The 22,278-nt window shown below is 44.5% G+C and overlaps 1 protein-coding gene across 1 annotated transcript; it reads right to left on the minus strand.

Annotated features, from left to right (window-relative positions):
• Positions 1-169: 169 nt before the first annotated feature.
• Positions 170-22,278, minus strand: SRPX2 (sushi repeat containing protein X-linked 2). Its single transcript, XM_040999779.1, has 10 exons — positions 22,061-22,278; positions 17,740-17,820; positions 8,854-9,045; positions 7,531-7,707; positions 7,100-7,226; positions 6,812-6,933; positions 5,519-5,698; positions 5,028-5,161; positions 1,290-1,411; positions 170-534 (listed from the first exon to the last, which is right to left on the minus strand). Exons 1-10 carry the CDS (start codon positions 22,140-22,142, stop codon positions 354-356), a joined length of 1,398 nt encoding a protein of 465 aa, XP_040855713.1. The 5' UTR covers positions 22,143-22,278; the 3' UTR covers positions 170-353.

Consider the following 22,278-nt stretch of genomic DNA (forward strand, 5'->3'; position numbering starts at 1 on the left):
ATGAATTTAGAATTTACTCATGTCAAAGGCTGTGGAGAGGTGGGAAAAGATCCAAGTTTTTTTTTAAAAAAAGTAATGTCTTCTACCCCAAACCACTGTTCAGGGCCTGCTTTTAGTCCCTACCTAGCTTTTTATGCTCCTCTAGCGCTACCTGAAGCAGAGACTTACTTAGGGAAACTATTGAACAGCCCTGAAAAGGATTCCTGGAAATGCAGCAGGATTAATGAACCTTGGCCACCTCAGAGTCCTGTTCCTGGAACAGTGAAAACTAGTCACTTCCTCCTTTTATTGGGCCCCTATCTTAGCTAACCGGGAAGTTTTTCCCTTGAGCTCCACTGTGCCCTTCTTCAAAGTCACTCGCATACGTCCCTTTGCTCCCGACGCTGGGTCAGCTCCTGGTTGCTCAGCAGGTAGTCATCAATGAATGTGAAGATTTCCTCAGGGGTGACAGGTTCCATGTAGCGTTCCCGGTCAATACCTTGCTTGTCAATCAATACCATGTTGAAGTAGGAACGTGTAAGGTGCTGAAATTGCCTAGAGAAAGCATCAAGGAAGATGTGAGCGCTTGACTAGGCATCTACCCCACTGTGCTCTGTGACCTTGTGACCTCTCCCAGATGCATCAGTGGGCTAATGCCTTTCCTACCCACCTCCTGTCTTCATCACCTCCATTACCTATAATGTTTCTAGGCTGTGCCATTGTAGGCTCCTGTAGGCTGTGTGGAGTGACTCCAGAGACACCCATCACAGGCACTGTGAAGCACATGTGCATCATACGTGGTGGCCCAGAGGTTGAGAACTATCACCTGGCTAATTATTTGTGGAAGCAGTAAAAGGGTGATGAGAGAAAGATAATGGGAAGAGTTAGCTGCATCCTGTCACCTATATAGCCTTTTCTCAGGGCTTAGTGTTTAAGTCATATATCAGTGCCTAAAAGATACTTTTTGCTCTCTTAGAGATGCAAGGTAAAAGGATGAAGCCATAAAGGCAACAGCATCCCTTATCTGAATTGAATTTTGGGTTTCCCTCAGCAATAGTTGTGCCTCAGAATCACCTAAAGGACATTTATAAAAATATATACCCGAGATGGCTTGGAGTGGGGTCTGGGAATCTGTATTTTAACCTTCCATTTGATTCCAATCTTCCCCGAGTTAAAAAAAAAAAAAACTCTGGTTTTATCTAATGCATCCATAAAAGCTCAAACACAAGTGCCCCAAGAATATCACCCTATCACCAATACTCAGCCTAGAGTGTTTGCCTAGCCTTGCCCTGCAGCCTCCCAGCCTGGACCTTAGCTCCTCGATGATATTGGCTGATAGCTGCAGCTCCCGGATGCGCCCCACTTCCTGAGGTGGCTGCCCCACCAGTTCGATGATGGTCACATGCCTCAGGTCCAGCCCGCAGGTAGATTGCTGGAAGGGAAAGAGAACATTCTATGAAACAGATCTTTACAGTCTAATTTTAGGTTATTTGGATGATATCACCGGCACCACATAAGACATGAAGGGAAAAGGAGGCAGTTCCCCTACAACACTGTGGGGTCCACAGCAATCCTTTCCCTCTGCCATTGCTGGGGTGCCCGCATTCTACTGAAGCGGATGAAACTGGCCCCATGATGTAGGGTGAAAAAGAAAAGTGAAATTATTTAATTCTGGGAACATAATCATTTTTTAGCTTTCCATAGATCTGGAACTACCTTGATCTTTTTTTAAAGATTTATTTTTTTTTTATTATTTTTGCATTGGAAAGGCGGATATACAGAGAGGAGAGACAGAGAGGAAGATCTTCCGTCCGATGATTCACTCCCCAAGTGAGCGCAACGGGCCGATGCTATGCCGATCCGAAGCCAGGAGCCTCTTCCGGGTCTCCCACGCAGGTGCAGGGTCCCAAAGCTTTGGGCTGTCCTCGACTGCTTTCCCGGGCCACAGGCAGGGAGCTGGAAGGGAAGCGGGGCTGCCGGGATTAGAACCGGCGCCCATATGGGATCCCGGGCGTGCAGGGCGAGGACCTTTAACCACTTGCGCCACCGCGCCGGGCCCTGGAACTACCTTGATCTTAACAAATGGCCATTGTAATATAATTGCTATTGATTTGTAAAAAATATTTGAGAAACAGAGAACGTCCATTCATGAATTCTCTCCTCAAATGCTGGGAACAAGCCAGGAGCTGAGAACTTAATCCAGGTCTCCCACGTGGGTGACAGAAGCCCAACTGTTTGAACTATCACCATTGCTTCCCAGGATTTTCATTAGCAAGAAGCTGGAGTTAGGAGCCAAAAGCAAGTATTGAACCCAGGTACTCAGATGTAGGACACAGGTGTCTTTACCTGCATCTTGACCATTTTGCTAAACACCCATCCCGTGACACTTGTTTATTGAGTACACATTTCTAGAAATACCCAACCAGCTAAATGGTGCCATTCAAAAGAAGAGAAAAGTAACTTGCTCAGATTTATATGACAATAAACTGCTGAGCTCAGAATTAAATTGAGAGCTGACTCCACCTGCTGATATATGTGCTCTTACCACCAGGTTACATTGCCAGGATTTTCTGTCAGTTTCCAAGATTTGCCCAAAATAGTGCCCAGACCCCTTTTCCATACTCATCCTGGCAGCACACCCTAGAACTCCTAGTTGGCTCTTTGTCCTGCCTTGTCCTGAAAGGTTGCCAGTCATAGTGTGAGGTTTAAGGAAGCATTGAACACTCCCTGATGCCCTGTGCTTGTTTCATGTTTGGGCTCCTTCTCTGTAATCCTGGTACCCTTGCTAGAAAGTACCTCAGCTGTTCACCTTTCTCTGTCTTTTCTGGATCCCTGGAAGACCGAGATCCTTTTATGGTCTAGACATGCAGATTCATCCCTTTAGTAAAACTGTTTCCATTATGGGCTTTGAAATATTGCTTTGGAAACTTCTCAGATTCAACCTTCCAAAGCTCCTGAAGTAGGTGTTTGTATAGCGGTTAACTCCAGAGTCCCACATCAGAGAGCTTGCATTGGATTTTTGGCTCTGTCTGTGGTTCCCAGCTTCTGACTAATGCGAACCCTGGGAGGCAGTAGTGGTGGCTCCAGTATTTGGGATGCTCCCACGTGCATGGGAGCCATGGGTTGTGCTGCTGGTCTGCTTGGAGTAGCCTCAGCTATTGTGGGCATTTTGGAAATCTCTTTGCCTCTTTCTGCCTCTCAAGTAAATAAACTTTAAAAAGATGAAACTTACAGTAAACTTTCATTAAAAAAAGGAAACCTAATTAGCATCTTCCCTTTCCTAGGTAGCCAGACTTTTCCTTTTTTAAAACATTTACTTATTTATATGTTTATCAGAAAGATTTAGAGAGAGGAGATAGAGAGCAAAAGTTCTTTTCCACTGATTCACTCCCCATGTGACCACAAGGGCCGGAGCTGCACCAACCTGAAGCCAGGAGCAAGGAAATTCTTCCAGGTCACCCACATGGGTGTGGGGTCCCAAGGCTTGGAGCCATCCTTTACTGCTTTACTGCTTTCCAAAACTACAAGCAGGGAACTGGATGGGAAGTGGAGCAGCCGGGACACGGACCGGCATCCATAAGGAATCCCAACGCATATAGCACCAGGCCCTTAGCCAGACTTTTGAGGCTGCTTGGAGATGTTTCTATTTGCATCAGCATACCTTGAATTTTCTTTAGCAACCCCATCTGTACACTCTATTAAGTCCCCGCAGTGCTACCTCTCATGTCCTGTCCTGTCTTTCTCTCCCACTAGTGGCTTTCATAAGGTTTCTATGCATGCTACCAATTGTCATGCAACTCCTCATTTTACTTTGAGGTATCATAATACTTTTCCTTCTCTTTTGCATAGGTCCTGGAACAACACTGTCTGGGTTTAATCCCAGCACTACTACATACTAGCTAGTAACTTTCAGCAAATCACTTGATCTCTCTGTGCCTCAGTCTGGTTATCTATTCACTAAGTATCTTAGTACTATCTACCATAAGGGTTGCTGTGAGAATTTGATGAGTATGTGAAAAGCACTAAATATATAAATGTTAGTATTTTTATTCCTTGAAAGTGTGCTTAATTCCTAGCATTTGATCATATCTGTCTTCAAAATCTCTCCAGAGTTCTTTGCCACACTCTTTCCCATCCTTTAATCCAACTCCCTGCAAGCCACCTCCACCATTCCAGTGCTGTCATTGCCATTTCTGTCAAAATGTAACAGTGATTAACAATAGACAAAGGGATGAACATTGGTCTAGTGGCTAAGAGACCAATTATAAGAAGCTGACATTGTGACACAGCAGTGTAAGCCATTGCTTGGGATACCTGCATTCCATAGTGTGGTGCTGGTTTGAGTCCCAGCTACTGTGCTTTTTATCCAGCTTCCTGTTAGTGTGCCTGGAAAGGCAGAAAACAATGGCTCACATGCTTGGGCCCTTGCCATTGGTGTGGGAGAAAGGGCTGGAATTCTAGACTCTTAGCTTTAGGCTGGTTCTGCTCTGTTGTAAGCTCTTGGGAAACTTATCATTGGATATAAGATATTTTCTCTCTCTGTCTCTGTTTCTATTTTCCATCCCTATCATTTTGCTTCAAATAAATAAAATCTTTTCTTAAAAAATTAATTAGGACGTGAGTGACTGAGTTCAATGCCCTGCTCTGGCTCCTAACCCTAGCCTTCTGTCAATGTACACCCTGAGGGTAGGAGTAGTGGTTCAAATGTTTGAATTCTGCCCACCCCTACCCACGCAGAAGTTTCTGGTTCAGGTTCCATCTTGGCCCAGTCCTGGCCATTGCAGGCATTTGGGGGAGTGAATCAGTGTTTAGGAGCTCCTTGTGTCTTTCTCTGCCACTTAAATAAATACAAAATTTTTAGATGTAAAAATTATCAAAAAGCCCCCAATGTGCCAAATGCATGCTAAACTGATCAAATGTTAACCACAAAAACTGCAGAAAGTAGGGTTTGTGCCATAGCAACAACTTTTTTTTTAAGTTTTAAGTAACTTTGATTTGGAATAGGTTATGGGGTAGAGGAGTTAGCCCTTATTAGGGAGTGGTCTCACCTGTAACATGGCAATTTGCATTTTATAGTATCGATTGGAGGGGTCAGGAGCTGAGATGATGAGGAGTCGCCGTTTCTCATAGAACTGATCTAGCAGGCCAGCAGCTGAGTTGACATTGACGTTAATTTTCATGGCTAGGGCAGAAGTAGGTAGCCAGTCAGAGGAGGGTTGCCCCTCTGCTCTTCTCAATTGTGGGTGAGGAGTTCCATTCTTTCACATTAACCTTTCTTGTAGTGTTTCCTTTCCCTGGGAGGGATATTCTGAAAAAAACACTTGGAGAGTTTGAACCCTTGTTCTTGGGATAGTTGTATGATGAGGTCAGGGTGGCGGAGGGGGGTGGAGAACCTTGGCCCTTAAAACACATCTCAGAACCCTCCAGTTTTATGTGAACATATTGTCATTGGATAGACCAATGCTCCTGGAAAGGAACCCTGCAAAGTACTCTACCCATTGGTATATATCTACTCGTCGCACTCCCTGCCTGCACTCACGAGTACAGATAGGTGGTGATCCCGACCACTGGCGGCTAGACTGGCAGACTCGGGAAGGCGTGCCCTGGCGCTCGTAACCACCATCACAGTGGTATTCACAGGTGGCCCCATAGTTGTTCCCCGCAGAGGTGCAGCTGAGGTAGCCATGCTGTGGTGGTTTCAGAGTTGGGCAGCGTCTCACTGTCAGGGAGGAATTTGAGAGGGGTTATCATATCAATTTTAAAAAGGAAAAGTTAAAAGAGGCCCTCACTAGTCTTTCCAGACCAAAAGGCCAGATGATTGGAGTTGATGGCTTTTAAAAATGATTTATTTGAAAGGAAAATTTACAGAGAGAGATTTGAAAGAGAGAAGAAGGGAGGAAGAGAGAGAGAGAGGATGAGATAATATTCCATAAATAGGTACACTCCCCAAATGGCTGCAATGACCAGAGCTGGGCCAGGCCAAGAGTTTCTTCTTGGTCTCCTACATGGGTACAGGGCCCAAGGACTTGGGCCTTCCTCTGCTGCTTTACTAGGCACATTAGCAGGGAACTAGAGGGAAAGTGAAGCCACGTGGACTTAAACCAGCACCCATATGAGATACCGGCGTCAGAGGCAGTGGCATTACGTACTACACCACAACACTAGCTCCTCTATTCTAGTAGCCAAGAATGGAGCTAGAATATTCACTTATGAATGAATTAAATCTGAAATTCAAAGGTTCACAAAGTCTGGAAGCACAGATGAATGCACATATTGTCACCGCAAGATGTCCAGTATGTGAAAGAAAATATGGCCATCTGTTTGCAGACTTTACAGATAATCTGGGCATTGCTTATTCAAATGGGGTAATAGGCAATACCATGCTTTTATATTTACTAAAGATTCGAAAATGAGAATGGTTTCTTTTTTAGGATGAGAAAGCAAGACAAAATAGCACATCAGAAGGTACTGGGTAAGAATCAGACAGCCAACACCATAAGTGTCAGGAGAGGTAAATTCTGATAAGGAAGGTTGCTTTGATTTAGTCATTTCGCAAGTCCAGAGAAGAAGCAGAGCATCTTTGTGAGTTATTTACAGATTTGGGAGAATGAGAAAGTTTCACTGGGGAATCACGGTTTCCAAAACATTTACATGCACCTACAATGTAGACTTTCAGGATGAACTTGCTGGCTGAACTTCCATTTTCCCTCTCCAGGGATAAATGAAGTATCTGTTTCAGGCATAGAGAGCAAAGGGTTGTAGAAGGACTTCTAGAAGGTCGGGGTAGAGTAGAGAGAGTGAACAATTTGGGAAGTGAAGAATTTTTTCTGACCTTGTACTTTCACAATGAACTTGCAGCTGGCCCGATTGTAGGCTTGGTCATAGGCAGTGTAACGAATCACATGCTCTCCTTCAGGAAAGTGAGAGCCAGGTTCAGGACCCCGAAGTGTCACCCTGCATAGGACAGGGTGAAAGCGCCACTGAGCAAAGAAACCCTTAGAATTGTGATGGGAGGCACATCATGCCTGGAGCCTCCACCTGTGCTGTTTCTGCGTGAGCAGCTTGAAAAAGTGGGGATGCTTCTGCGAAGCGTAGGGGGGCCTGTGTTACCACAGCACACCTGGTGATGGTACCATCAGCAGAATCTTTCACCAAGGGTGGGTCCCAGTATACTCGAGCAGTCAGTTTCTCTGGCTCTGCCATCTTCTCACGTGAATGGGGACAGCGAATCTTGGGAGGATCTATGTCTGCCAAGGTCAAAAATCAAGCACTGACTCATTGATTTCCTGCCTTCCCTGGAGGGAACCCATCCAAGCTGTACACACACCACAGGTTAGGTTACTAATTAAAGGTGCTCAAGGAAACTGGGGAAGGAAACCGATTCATGGGGAAAGGATCATTTCCTTAGGTATCTGTCCAGGGTGCCACCCTCCTAGCAAACAGGAATGACTTCCATGGTAAGAATTCCACAATTGTGTGTGTGTGTGTGGGGGGGACCTATTGCTGTTGTGGCTCTTAGCACACTGATAACGAGGAGCAACTAGCATTTACCTACACATACAGGCTGGCCTCCACTCCATTGCCCATCTTCCATGCAGATTCGGCTACGGTCTCCTTCTAGATGGTAGCCACTGGAACAGCTATAGTCACAGCGCGAGTCCAGAAGCACCCCATTCGTGCAGGTGTAGGTGCCACTAGAGATGAATGGCAATGCATGGCATCTCATCTCTAAGAGAGAACCAAGTGACAAGCTCAATGGGCTGTGGGACTACTTTGAGGTAATGCCTGGCCATCTAGTATGGGCAGAGCCAAATCAGAGACAGCAAAAAATAAAGAAACTGTTCCCAAACTGCCTTCACATTTGTGTACGTAAGTGCCTTTTCCCCTAGTTTTCTCTTTATTTTGGTACTATAAAGTGCATCAGTGTTTTCTGGAGTGAGGGGATCTGAAAGAAGTGAATCACTTGTCCAAATGTGTAGACTTCAGAATCAGATTCAAGCTCACATCCTAGGTCCACATCTTAGCAGCTCCGAGTCTCAGTGTTCTCATCTGTGAAACCTTATAGAATTGTTCAGGTTAAGAGACAATGTCAATTAATTCCAAGATTCATTTAAGGTCTCAGCAGCTGATAGTTTTCATTTCTTGTTCCTGAATTGCTAGATGTCTTTCAGCATCCTCAGAGCTCTCCTTGGAGTATAATTTTGGTACTGGCACAGACAGTCATTAGTTGAGACTCCCTCACATGGCAAAGTGGGCCTGCCCTCTGTCTGGGTGACTATTCAGGTGAGACCAATATGTGAAGGGCCAAGTGTGGTGGTGGCTGACCAAAGGAGAATCTGTGTGCCTTAGAAATCATGTGTGAGCTGTGGAACTGGAATAAGAGGGCAGGATCTAGAAGCTAAAGGAGGACATGGTTTGGAAAGCACATGTATTAGGATCTCCACATTCTAGCCTCAGCAATTATTGACTTGGAGAAAGAAAGTGAAAGACAGATGTTTCATGGCCTTTCCGGTAAGGCCTTGTATGGCTGAAGGCCAGGAATTACAGCAGTTGGCCACATGTGGAGTGAGATACCACACACCCTTGCAAGCCGCAGAAGTCCATACACATGTGAATACATTCACATCAAACCTCAGGCCTAAATCTTAGCCAACTGCATGTACTCCTAGGCTTCCTGAGTCAGAAGGGCTGGTGGCTGCTTGGATAGTAGTTCTGTATTAGGAAAAGTAAACAACCTCCTGGGGCTTGTGGAAAATTCCCAATTTGTATTTGGGAAAATCTGGTAACACCTCCATATGCATACTCTCAGTATATGACTGGGTGGCTTCTTTCACATCCACATTTCAGAACACACACGCACATACACACACTTACGCCTACAGTAGGCGGTTCCAGACCAACGACGACTTGGCAAGCACTGCACCGACCTACGTCCGATCAGTCGAAAACCCCGGTCACAGGAGATCTCACAACGTGTGCCCAGGCTGCTGTGATAATTTCCTCCCCTTGGTGAGTAGCAAGTAGCTTCTCCATCTTGGATATTTAATGTATAACACCATTGGGGGACTGTAGCAATAGAATAAGTAAGAAATAATTAAGACAGTGAGTGTGGTGTTGTTGAAAGCACAGGCACACAGATCAAGGGAACAGAATAATCCAGAAATCACCCACATAAACATGCTGAAATGATACAGATGTAAACTATAGCTTTTTAAAAGATGTTATTGTAGCAATTGGCCATTCATATGCAAAAAAATTTAAAGATTGACATAAGATTCAAACCTGATAAAAAATAAACTTAAAATGGATCACAATTTTAAATGTAAAGAAATTTGTAGAACTTTTATCAAAAGCACAGGGGAAAACCTCTGGGATCTAGTGCTAGGAAAAGAAGTCTCAGACATGACAACAAAAACACAATTTGTAGGAATCGGTAAATTGGACCTGATCAAGATTAAAAAATGTTACTCTATGAAAGATATTATTAAGAGATCACACATCGCAAATTCTGGGAAAATATTTTCAAACCACTCATGCAACAAAGAACCAGTATCTAAAGACATAAAGGACTCTCAAATGCAGGATTAAAGAAAAGCCAGCAATCCAGTTAAAACATACGCAAATGATAAGAACAGACATATCACCAAAGATGATATACTGATGGCAAATAAGCACATGATAAGATATTCTGTGCCATTAGCCATTAGAGAAATGTGATAAACCCTTTAGAATGTCTAAACTTAAAAAAGTCCTTATAAAGGAAAAGAAACAAAACTCTGACAATGCCAAGTTTTGGTAAATATAGAAACTGGATCTCTCTTACATTGCTAGAAGAAATGCAGTCACTTTGGACAATATTTTGGAAGTTTCTTATAAAGGTAGCACTGTATCCTCTTATAAAGAAAAGTATATTACTCCTGCAACTCTGCAATCCAACATTGTTATTGACCCAAGTGAAATGGAAATCTGTGTCCACACAAAATCCTATACACAAATGTTTCAAGTCTTTTCTATTCACTATTGCCAGAAGGTAGCAACAATTCAAAAGTCTTTCTATGGGTGAATGGTTAAACTAACTGTGGTTTAGTCACACAAAATAATGAAGTGCTGATTCACAGATGATGCTCAAATGAACTGTTTGAAGTGAAAGACTCAAAAGTCTACATCGTGTAGGACTCCATTTATATGACAAAAATACAGGGACGGATAAGGCAGGCATTTGGCACAGTAGTTAAAATGTCATTTAGGATGCGTGCAACCCATATTGGAGTGCCTGGAGTTGACTCCTAGCTCCACTTCTGGTTCCAAATTTCTGATGGTGTGTGCCCTGGGAGGCAGCAGGTGATGGCTTGAATGCTTGGGTGCATGCCACTCAAGTAGGAGACATGGACTGGATTTCCTGCTCCTGTCTTCTGCCTGATGCAGTTCTGACTGATACAGGCATTTGAGGAAGGAGTCAGTTAGCAGAGAGGAATGCCTCTTTCCCTTTATCCCTCCCTTCCAAATAAATAAAACTTGTGAAAATATACAGGGATAGAATGCAGATCAGAGGTTGCCAGAGTTCAAAGGTATAGCAAGGCAACCCTGGGTAAATTTGGGAGATGATGAAATTGTTTTGTGCTGTGGTGCCAGTTACTTCACCCTACACATTTGTTCAGATTCATGTACACCAAAATAAGAGTGAATTTTCCTGGATGGAAATTTAAAATTTTTGAAAAGATTATATTTTATTTGAAAGAGTTACAGAGGCAAAGTGAGTGAGACACACACACACACACATACACAGATCCTCCATCCATCGATTCATTCTAAATGGCTGCAACACCCAGAGTTGGACTGGTTTGAAGCCAAGAGCTTCTTCTTAGTTTGCCCTGTGGCTGCGGGGTTGCCCAAGCACTTGGACCACCCTCTGCTGCTTTCCCAGGCATTAGCATAGAAAAGGATCAAAAGTGGAGCAGCTGGGACTAGAAATTTCATTCATATGGGATGCCACTGCTCATAGGATACAGGATTGCCTAGCTTTGCCACCATGCTGGCCCCATGAAGATAATTTTTTAAATGTAACATAAAAACATAAATTAGAGAAGGGAAAAGAATGTGACATTAAAGAAGGCTGCATGGAAATGAAAGTTCAATTCCAGTTCAGTATTGAGCACAACAGGTTACCAGACTGTTAAATCCTAAAGGTGTCGTGAACATGCCTCATTAGCTACACAAAATAAATGGCGTGGTGGGCTCATATTTTAAAGGGACAGAAATAAATGAGTGGCGGACCACCTGCCTAAGGCTGCATGCACAGCACGGCACTAATCTGTTCGGCTAGCGTTGGAAAGGCTGAAGTCTTGCATGAGCTAATTCAGTTCCCAGATGCTAAAGGACAGAAAAGGGGAGAGGGGACTTTGCGGGGAAGAAGCACATCAGGAACTGAAGGGACAAAGAAAGGTGAGATCCCCTGCTTGAGCCCAGCTGGGGAACACAGACAGTGAGAAAGCTCTTCAACCGACACTGTGCTCAGGGCTTCCAGCAGAGTTTGCACTGTCACAAAGCCTGCGACAGTGACACACAGCTGCCATCTGGAGTCAGCATCTCCGAATGACAGAAAATCTGCTGAGCACAGAGTTGTTGATGATAAGGCTACAGCGTGTATCACAAAACGCTAGCACGGCAGGCTAGGAGCGCAACAGTCACTCCTGCTCCATTTCTGACCCCCCCCCGCCCACATCCAGGCATGGAAAATGCACATTGGACAGAACTAGCAGGAATAGTAAAGGGAAATATCAAGCTTGGGATAAATGCCGAGACCATCAGGGAGGGCACAGCTATTGTAAATAGCTTCAACTTTGCTGGCCCAGAGGAAAGCTGGCAGAGACAAAGCGTTGGAAGGCTAGAGAAATGCAAAAACCACAAACCCCGCTTTTCATGTTAGAAGAAGGTGGCTTCTAAAAACCGGAGTCCGGTAACACTGCCAGCACTGACAGTATCACATTATAGAATATTGAAACGTGAGGCTTATTTGGAGAAGTGGTGCTCTTTAATCAGCCCCAAGAGCTAGTAATTCCAGACAGACCTCATTTTCTTTTTGGGGTAGGGCTGCCAAACTGGTAGAACCAGGAAAATGGGTACAATGTGTGGAAGTAAATGAGGCATGTGACAGTTTTTCATGCCATTCGATGTGGATGAGATGAAGAAATACAATTGAGGTGACAGTACGGTTAATAAGATTCCTAATTGGCTGAAAGCTCCACCCATAGAACACTGTGGAGAAACTGAAAGTAAGGACGTGGTTAATTACTGCAAGGTAAAAAAAAGTCTGATGGGAAATGTGCTAGGTTTTATTGAGAATCTACTGTGTATCCTGCACCATGCTATCTATTTTCCTTTTCACATACATCTTATCATATGGTTCTCCCAGCAGCCTTGTGCAAAAGGTGGGTGTATTTTCCTATTTAGCAGATGAGGAAGTAACTTGCACAGGGCTCCTCAGCATGCAAGGACCAGAGCTGGGATCTGAATGGAAGCCTTGTCTCCTCTAATCCCACATTCTTTCTCATCACAGAGTTTGCCACAGCAGCTGTGCTGGTTACTATTTTGCAGTAAACACTGGCCTTTTTTGGATAGGGTCAAACCTCAAAGTATACAAAGTTACACACACACACACACACACACACACACACACACACACACACACACAAATGTGCCTTCTTCTACCCTCAGTCCCACTTAGTTCTCCCTAAACAGTGTATGTTGCCGCATTGTGGGTAAAGCCACTGTCTGGTATACTCTGGCATCCCACAGGAGTGCCAGTTTGAGTCCTGGCTGCTCCATTTCCCATTCAGCACCCTGCTGATGGCCTGAGAAAAGCAGCAGAAGATGGCCCAAGTGTTTGGGCCTCTGTAATCCACATAGGAAACCTAGGCGAAGCTCCTGGCTTTGGTCCAGCTCAGCCCTAGCCATTGTGGTCATCTTAGGAGTGAACCAGCACATGGAAGATCCCTCTCTGACTCTCTCTCTGTAGCTCTTTCAAATAAATAAAATTTTAAAAGTTCCTTTAGGTATATAAAGCAAATACTGGTATAGATTCTTATTTTCTTCTATTTAAACATACAGAGCAGCATATTATGACCACTGTCTCCACCATTTTTTTTTAAAGAAACTTTTTGTTCACTTATTTGAGAAGCAGAGAGACAAACAGTACCCATATTTCACCCCACCCCCTAAATGTCTACAGTGACACCTGGCTGGAGCTGAGGCTATGAGCTAAGAATTCAATGCAGGGACCTAACCATTTGTGCCCTCACTGCTGCCTCTCAAGGTCTGCATTAGCAAGAAGCTGGAGTCAGGAGCGGAGCTGAATAGATGGAACCCAGGCACTCTGACATGGTGTTGTGAGTATCTACTAGGCCAAAAACCCACCCCTTCCCACTATTGCTCTTTCCGTTAACAATCTGTTTCGGAGAGTGTTCCTTATCACTTTGTGGCCTTGTGTGGTTTATTGAAATGAAAAACGTTTATAAGACCGTGTAGCACAGAGACTGGCACATCATAGGTATGTGTCCAGGGTTAGACAGCTAGGAGGGCTCTCTTCCGTGGGAATATGAAGAAAGGACAGGGTTGACAACAGGGTTGGAAGGGGATGCCAGGTTTGCCTAAGGCTAGCAAAGCGACAACTCAGAGAAGAGCGTCTGATTCCAAGTTGGGATTTATGATAAGAGAAAGAAAGTGCAAGATTAGTGCAAATGGAACCAAATGACATGGGCAGTTTGCCCTAAAATAATGATAGTCATTTTCCTGGTTAGCTCTTCCTTTTTGTCTTTGCTTGAGACACTGAAATGAAAACAAAGAATGAGTGAAGCTTTGGAGTTAGGCTTAAATTCCTGCTCTGCCATCTAAGCTCCATGACTGTTTCAATTTAACTTTCCTAAGTGAAGTTCCTTAATCTGTCTATTGGAGGATATGAGACCAGTGCCATAGGGCTGCGGTGCCGATTATATGGGATTGCCTGTGTGAAATACCTAGTCCTATAAGTGAGAGTCCCTAAAAGCAGTGCCTGGCTTGGAGCGACTGTCTCATCCGTCTCAACTATGTGCAGTAGCTTCCAGGATGGGTTTTTAGCATATGGGTGTGACACTTGACTGTCATATGGAGGCACCACATCCAAATTACAGAAACTTGCTAAGCACTGCAGCCGCTGAGTTTCTGATCATGACATCACAAATTCTTGACTCCTCAGATTGTCCTTTCCTTTCCCCCTGCTCATCGTAACACTTGAGTCAGTGTGTTTAGTGCCCTGAGTTTAAATTACAAAGAGACTTTTGAAACTATAAACTCCAAGGCCAAAGGCTACTATACAGCTTGTATTTCCTAAAAGGGCCTTATGCTTATTTATAAAGAACAGCGAGGAAGGTTGATATTAACCACAGGACTGCCAGACCCTTCAAAGCACTTCTGCCTCTCACTATGCACTCTGCCATTTTACAGTTGTCCTACAGTCTGCTCTCTGGTCCCTAGCTGCTAGCAGTCACCATCTACTCATTACATGCCTCCTTTTGTTAAACATATGTGAGTGCTTCATTGAGGAGAATAAAAATGAAAACAGAGGCAGTACATACTGAATGTTCTAGGTGATAAATATCTCTTTCAAAAAAGGTACATGGTAGATACTCAATACCTATTAAAAGAATGAGTGGGTGAGGGAAAGCTCAGTGTGTGCTAATGCCTTCCAGGAACAGACTAGAGCAACCTGAATATAGCACAGATTTAATGTAGGGAGAATTGGCCAGAAAAGGTCAGGCCTGGAAGCTAGACAGCAGATTTTGTTTAAAATGGCCACAGAAGGCCATTAGGTTTGGAGGGTGGAGAACCATGAGTCAGAGAATTCTCATAGAAGGTAACTGCCATTATGTACACGTGAGGTGATGAAAGTTTTAATCCCATGTATTAATAAAGAAATGGTCTTGGTAAGTGGTAAGAAGTAATGAGGAAAAGGGGGCTGTTAAAGATACTTGGGGTGTTTGGAGATCACATTGAGATATTCTGAAGTTCAACTAAGAGAATCATTAATGAGAAGTGTGAAGGTCAGCTGGTAGAACATTGCTCAGGTGAGAGGAAAGGAGTTCATTTTAGCTATCTACAAATGGAGCCCGAGGAAGGGGGGTTCAGAAGGAACGGCTTTGCTCAAGGTTGCTGTCGAGAGCGGAGACTGAGGCTCTAGAAAGGGTCATGGGATTTGGCCATGTGGAGAAAGCTGATCTTCAAGAGGAGTTGTTTCTGCTTGGAGATTTGAGGGAAGGAAACAGACTGGAGGGAGTTGAGGAGGTGGTGGGGGCTGGACAGAGCCAGTGGGAGTAGATCATTTGTTGGGGAGAAGAGATTATGTGGAGGCAGCTACAAGGGAACACAGAGGAGCCCAAAGCTCTGCTCATTCCTCTGTCGAAAGTGTTTTCTCAAGGTCTTTATTTGCTACTTTCTCATAAAACAGTGTTTGTTCTACCTGCAATTTGACCTCTTTGTTGTACTTGGCACAGTTGATCTCTAATCTTTTCTCTTTCCTTAAAGGCTCGATGTTCTAGGTCCCCTTCTCAGGAGCAGCATCCTGAGAAAGACTCTGAAGAATAATGTCTAGTGATTCCTGTGTTAGAAGGAAACTTAGGCCAGGTCATATTTAATAGTCCTGCCATTGCTGATTCTCTTTCCATACTTTCTTTAAAACTGTTCTCTGGGGCCCGGCACAGTAGCCTAGCAGCTAAAGTCCTTGCCTTACTTGCGCCGGGATCCCATATGAGTGTTGGTGCTAATCCCGGCAGCCCTGCTTCCCATCCAGCTCCTTGCTTGTGGCCTGGGAAAGCAGTTGAGGACAGTCCAAAGTCTTGGGACACTGCGACTGTGTGGGAGACCTGGAAGAGGCTCTGGGCTCCTGGCTTAGGATTGGCTCAGCTCCAGGAATGAATCAGTGGATGGCAGATCTTCTTCTCTGTCTCTCCTCCTGTCTGTGTATCTGATTTGCCATAAAAATAAATAAATCTCTTTTTTAAAAAGCTGCTCTTCTGTGGCTTCTGTAATTGGATAAATACTCCTGTGATTTTCTCCAGCAGGGTTGATCGCTAACTCACTCTCTTTCTGTCTCTTCTGCTCTTATCTATAGATGTCTCCTAAGGCTCTAACCTGGGTCTGGTCCTTTGCTTCCTCGGGTAGTCCATACATCTAGATTAGTGACTCATAACTCTAACTTTGCACTTCCAGTAGCCTTTAAGGCATCTTTAATGAGCTAGTCTTCTTTCTGAGCCTTCTTTTGAGAGGGATCTTACACTTGGATGCCTTCACATGGTCATGTCCTTGTTAGCCTCTTGGTACATCTGATCTGTACCAACTCATGCCATCTCCTCATCTGAAACATGCTTTGGATTCATTCTTTGCTCTGCTGCTTTGCCACTACTCTGTCATCTCTAGCTAACATCATTGTACCCAGTTTCTAGAGACTCCTGACTTAGGCTCTGCTCCTCTTGAGTCTCTACTTTTCATAAAAGGTTAATGTTCTAAAATTGCTGTGTATTATGTCACTCCCCTTTGGAGGGAAACAAAAATATAATGGCTCCTTGTGGCTCCTAGCACAACAGCTCAATTATTCTCTGTGGCTTTCAAAGTATATAAACTGAGAATTGTCAATGGCAGAGGCATTAGAGAGTACCTGGCTTGGGCTGGCATAGTGGCACAGCAGGTTAAGCCACTGCCTGCAATGAGAGCATTTCCTATAAGCACCAGTTAAAACCCCTTCCGCCTGCTCTACTTCGAATCCAGCTCCCTGCTGATGTGCCTGGGAAATCAGAAAAAGATGGTGGCCAGAGTGCTTAGGCTTCTGTACCCACATGGGAAACCAAGATAGAGCCCCAGCCTCCAAGCTCCTGGCCTGACTCAGCCCTGGCCTTGGTGGCCATTTGGGGAGGGAACCAACAGAAGAAAATATCTATTTCTCTCTCTAACTCACTCACTCATTCACTCTGCCTTTTAAATAAAGAAATCTTTTTTTAAAAAAACATGCAAAAAACAATATCACCTGGCCTAAGTTTCCTCCTAATGCAGGAATCACTTGACAGCATTTTTCACGATTCTCCTGCCTTTCCTGATACAGGTCCCTAGAACATGGGGCCTTTTGCAACATGAATTTATCTTCAACTTAATTTCCTGTTGCTCTCTCACCATGTCATCTCTTCCAGTTGGGCTGGTTCCTTTTTAGTTCCTTCCTTAACCAAATTAGTTCTTATTTCCCTATCTTTGGCTATCTGCCTTGCCAAATAACTTTCTCTCTCCTTTCCAGTTCTCACAGTCCCTCCCACCATTTTCGGTCCAGCCTACATGTCATTTTTCATGATGCATTTCCCGACTTGTCTTAACTCCTGTTGAATTTCCAGCAGCTCCCACATAGTTTCATGCTGGCTTGCATTACAGGTGCTCATTTGATTTCCCCCTTGCTTGCAACAGAATGTAAGCTCTTTGTGGGGGATAACATCCTATCCTAGGCTTTGTACCAACCATGGGCTTACCTTGTGCAAGATTAAACATGGGGTAGGTATTCAGTTGATACTTGAGGATTAGGAATAGCTGGGCAACCCTCAAGCTAGAGATGTCTGAAGTCACATAGCAAATCAGTTACCAGGTTCATGATTAGAAATAAAAGCCACAGTTACATAGAAGCCAAGCCCATATGAAGATGCTTCAGGGAAGGACCAGAAAGCCTTCCTGAGCCTGGAAATCAGCAAGGCTTACCTCGATAGTCTGGAGCACGGGCCAATGGGACCTCTTCAGCATATACTTCATTGTAGCTTTCATCTGGATAATAGCCTGAACCTAGAGTGAAAGAAGACAGTGTCAAGATAGAGTGTTGGTTTTGCACGTGAGTCCTTCTCTGCCTCTCCATATTTTCCCTTCCAGCCTCATCCACCTTTGTCTCTTCCACAGGAGGGTGGGGAGTCAGGTGGATATGTATAATGGAAGAAACTCTGTGGTGTAAAGCAGAATTACTGTGGGCAACCCTAAGCACTTCAGTGCATGGGATCAAGATCATGATCAGTGGGCTCCATGGAGCACTACATGACTTTACTGAAACAAAAACAAAAACAAAAATTGAATTTTTGACCATTCATCCAATCTAGATTATAACTGACTCATTTCCTTGATGCAACACATGAGTCTTGGTGAGAGACTAATGATTTAAACCTGGAGGATGGACTGTTGTCCTACATGGCAGGAAGCAAACAAACAAACACAGCCCAGGAGTGTTGTCCCTCGTGACATGCCTGTTCATGGTTCTCAGAGAGAAGCCAGAACTCCAGGTGCCTGTAGTCCACAGTCCTTTTGCTGCCCAATTGCCATTGCTGCAGAGTAGCATGCCAAAACAGAGAAGGATGGCTCAAAAGGCAAGGGGATTAGGAACAGTTTCCTCACCTCTTTGTTTTGGCTTCAAGAGAGGGTAGAGTGCCTTGGATATATTTCCCATTCCTCTCATCAGCAGAAACTGTAGCAGACAGCTGCTGAGCTATGGAACAGTCCTGCTCTACCTCTAGTCCCTGGTGGAGGTAGGTCTGCAGCTGTCTGGGAGACTAAACACTATGTAGCCCCAGACTGCAGGAAATCAGTCATGAATAGAAACAAAGTGGAAAACAACTTCATCCTTTCCGGAGTAGAGTTTCCGGGAGCCCTCCTTCCAGCGCTCCTGAACGTTGGTGCATGCACAGGAATAGGGCAGGAAGCCATGCTGGAGGCTGGAGCTAATTCTCCATTTCTAGGAGAGGGCTGGGATTGAGTGCCTGAGCCCTTGGGCCTGTGTAAACACTCAGACTACAAGCTTCCCTTCTCTTTCCCAGGGAGGAGGCACAGGGCTTCTGTGCTCAAAGGGTGGAGCAGAAGCCAAGATGATGAAGCTCCTCCACTCCCCACAAGCCCAGGCTGGGGGGTGAAGGAGGTGGTGGTGTTAGGAAACCAGTCCAACTTGGTGAACAAGAGCATGAATCAAATGGAAAGCTTGCCTTATGAAATCATGTCCTCAATGGTTTGCCTTCATTCCAGAGGGAAGAGTTCATTTTTCTTTCTCCTGTCTTTGCTTTTCTGTTGATGTTATTCTGTTTTCCCATTTCAGTTCTTGGCCTTCTCTGAATTCCTCCTTAGGCCTTAGCTCCCTTGCTTTTTCTTTGCCCACGTGGGAGATTTCTTGGGGGGTGGGGTGGGGCATGGGATTATTGTCAGCTGGTTCAATTCAGCATTAGCCTTAAAGCTTTACAGCGCCTGGAAACAGGAGGCCAGGCATGTGTGATTCCCTGGAGGATTACCTCCCCGCAACCCCAACACACACACATTTGTTACAGGTCTAGCTTGTGAAGAAATGCTCAGCAGGCAGCGAACAACCTTTTGCCAGAAAGAGAAAACAGGAGTGTCAGGGAAACAGGGCTGAGTAACTTTAACACCTATAACAATGACTACCAACATCCCTTAGCTACTACTCTGTTAAGCATAGTACAAGTACTTTCCTGGCCCAGCCTGGTAGCAGTCAGCGTATACAGGAAAAGGCAGCCCCAGAGCAATGGAGGGAGTTGCCGGAGGTCTCCTGGTCCAGATCTATCAGACCCTGAGATACCGAACCCAGACACCCTACAAATGATTGAAGCTAAAGAGCATTTTTGACGATGTCCAGCAGAGATCAAAACCAAAATCTCGCTTGAAATCCAGCTTTTTTGTAGCGTGTGTGTGGTGGGGGGATTGAAGGCCCCCATGCATTTTATGTCATTCCAGAATTACAGGGGATGTGGGAAAACTGAGACGAAGACTCAATGACATAATTACAGTCTCCACTAGAGTGGAGGAAGCCAGACCAGTGCCAAGTTTGTTCTGAGCTGGGAATGGCCTTGGGCCACCTCAACATGATAAACCTTTCCATCACCCACTCCAGCCTGCCTTGGAGTATTTTTTTGCACATGTTGGGATACTAGATGGAGCCTAAGAATGAAGCAAGGAGAGAGAGCACTCACTATATTGTTTTATCAGTTTGTCTCTGTTCAGTTCTAGTATGGAGGGGCTTGAGTAGCTTGTCTTAGCTCCTTTGGACCAATTAGCTACTCTGTGGGTGGTCAATGGGTTCCTCCAACTTCTGTAGTGCCTACAAACCCTCTAAGCATGGTCTTTCATTGAGGTATAGATGGAAATGGAATCGATAATGGAAGATATTAATGCTTGGTTTACATTGAGGAATGCCAAATTTGACTTCCTGAACTGTGCAGATACGCTAACACACACTCTCACCCCACTCTCTGCTTTGTTTACATTCTTCAGTTTTCCTAGCCCCTGCTGATTATTCCCAGATCCCTTCACTCTGAATTCACACTTGGCTTTTTTCCTTGTACCACACCCACTGATGACAAAGTTAAAAAAAAAGTGAACAAAACAGTCCTAAATGCATAAAGAGTGCTTAGTAAATATATGTGCAATGAACAGATGAATGAATAAGTGGAGGCAAGCCCAGCGGCTGAGTTAGCAATGTAGAGGAGGATTATAGGACTCCAAGTCTCACCACATAGCTTCCTACCGACTACAAGAAGCCAGAATGGCTGCATTTGCAGGACTATCAGAGACCTCCCCAATATGACTTTATCAGAAAGAGTGATGTTCCAGGAGATGCATGTGAAAATGGGGAGGGCAAGTTTTGCAAACAGCCCTTTGAGAGCTTCAAGCGAACCTAAGCTTTACAAAACAGTCCTGTCTTCAGGACTCCCAAAAGCCCAGGCTTCCACCTGGGGAAAGGCAAAGGCTTTTGCATGCCAGGAGGTTTTGCACAGGTGCTCAGATTGGGCTTTGAGCCATCTAATCCCTACTCCTTTAGCCCTGTGGTCTTTGGCTGGATTTTAGGCTTCCATCCTCACACTGCAGTTAGTCAGGGGTTGGGTAGGACAGCTGCATATTTGTCTCTTGGAGACTTGGGGCTTCATTGACCCCAAGCAATTTTTACTCTGCCAAAGGTTTGACTTGAATTCCTTCATCTCAATGTCTGCCCTTGTGCCTCACCCCCTACAAAGCCAGATTAAGCCAAAGAGGGGATAAGTTTGCATACTTGATGCAGCTGTTACAGACAAACACCACTACTGCCAAAGGCCTCTACCAAGAGCTAAGGGCATGTGGAAAATTTTAGCTGAAGTGACTGCGGCTGTGATGTGAGCACTTTGTTATTTACTCATCCCTGGATATTTTCCTAACCCCATTGGTCGGCTCTGTCTCATTTCCCCACTCCCTGAAGCCCCTGGGAAGGCAGACACTACAGGCCACAGAATATTCTTAGCAGTTGGAATGCCAGCTGGGTCTCATCAAAGAAACCTCTTTACGTCAGTTCATTATCCTTCCCTCATTCTGCCTCCTCTCACCTCCTCTCATTGCGTCTGTTCTTTTCGGCTCCCTATCTCCAGGGGTGAAGGGTGAAATGTTCAGGAATCCAGAAACCTCCATTTCTTCTGAAGTGAGAAGCAAACCCAAAGAAACTAGGGAATTCCTTATAAAGTGAATGTCATCTGTATTAGCATTAACAGCCTTGGCAAAAAGGGATTATGAGAATTTCCTGTTATAAACAAGATCTGAAATGGAGAGGAGAGAGAAAGGGAGGTTTCATTGATTCTTGACTTCTTAGAATAGATTGCCTGGCCTGTTCTCCTTCCTTTTTTTCAATTAAGATATGTGGTTTAAGTCCTATTTTTGGAGTCTTCACAAGAGTATATAACTCAGAAAAAACTTAGCATTAATAATGATTGACTCATGAAGTAGTTAATATTTTAAAAAATTTGTTTTCGAAAGCTAGATGCAAAAGCACATAGGAGCCTCAAAACTAACTTCTGCACATTTGTGCTAGTGTAACATATTTTCAGATAGCTCTAGGTAGGAGGGACTCAAAAGCTTTTCTCAGTAGCCTCTTGCAATGTTTAGCCACCCAAGTTGTCCATTAATGATTGTATCTACAATAACATCTCTCCTTGTGGTCTAAACCTTCCACCCTCTAAGTCTTGATCTAGGATTGCCCTCTCTAGAAGGAAGGACAGCAAATGCTGGAACTTACCTGCATGCCATGTTGGCATCACTGCTGGAGTTAGGAAGAGCAGCAGACAGAGAGCTCCTCTCTGTGTTAATTGACCAGTCATCCTTGAAAAGTGGAGTTGGGGGAGAAGGGAAGATAGGCTTGTGCTGGGGACCAGGGCAGTACCAAGAAGGTGACTTTCAGAAGTCAACCATGAGTGACCTTCCAAAAGTGATATGGAGCACACTTATTGGATCTGT

This window comes from Ochotona curzoniae, unplaced genomic scaffold, assembly GCF_017591425.1.
Source record: "Ochotona curzoniae isolate NIBS_2020 unplaced genomic scaffold, NIBS_Ocur_1.0 scaffold_1852, whole genome shotgun sequence".
NCBI classification, from domain to species: domain Eukaryota; kingdom Metazoa; phylum Chordata; class Mammalia; order Lagomorpha; family Ochotonidae; genus Ochotona; species Ochotona curzoniae.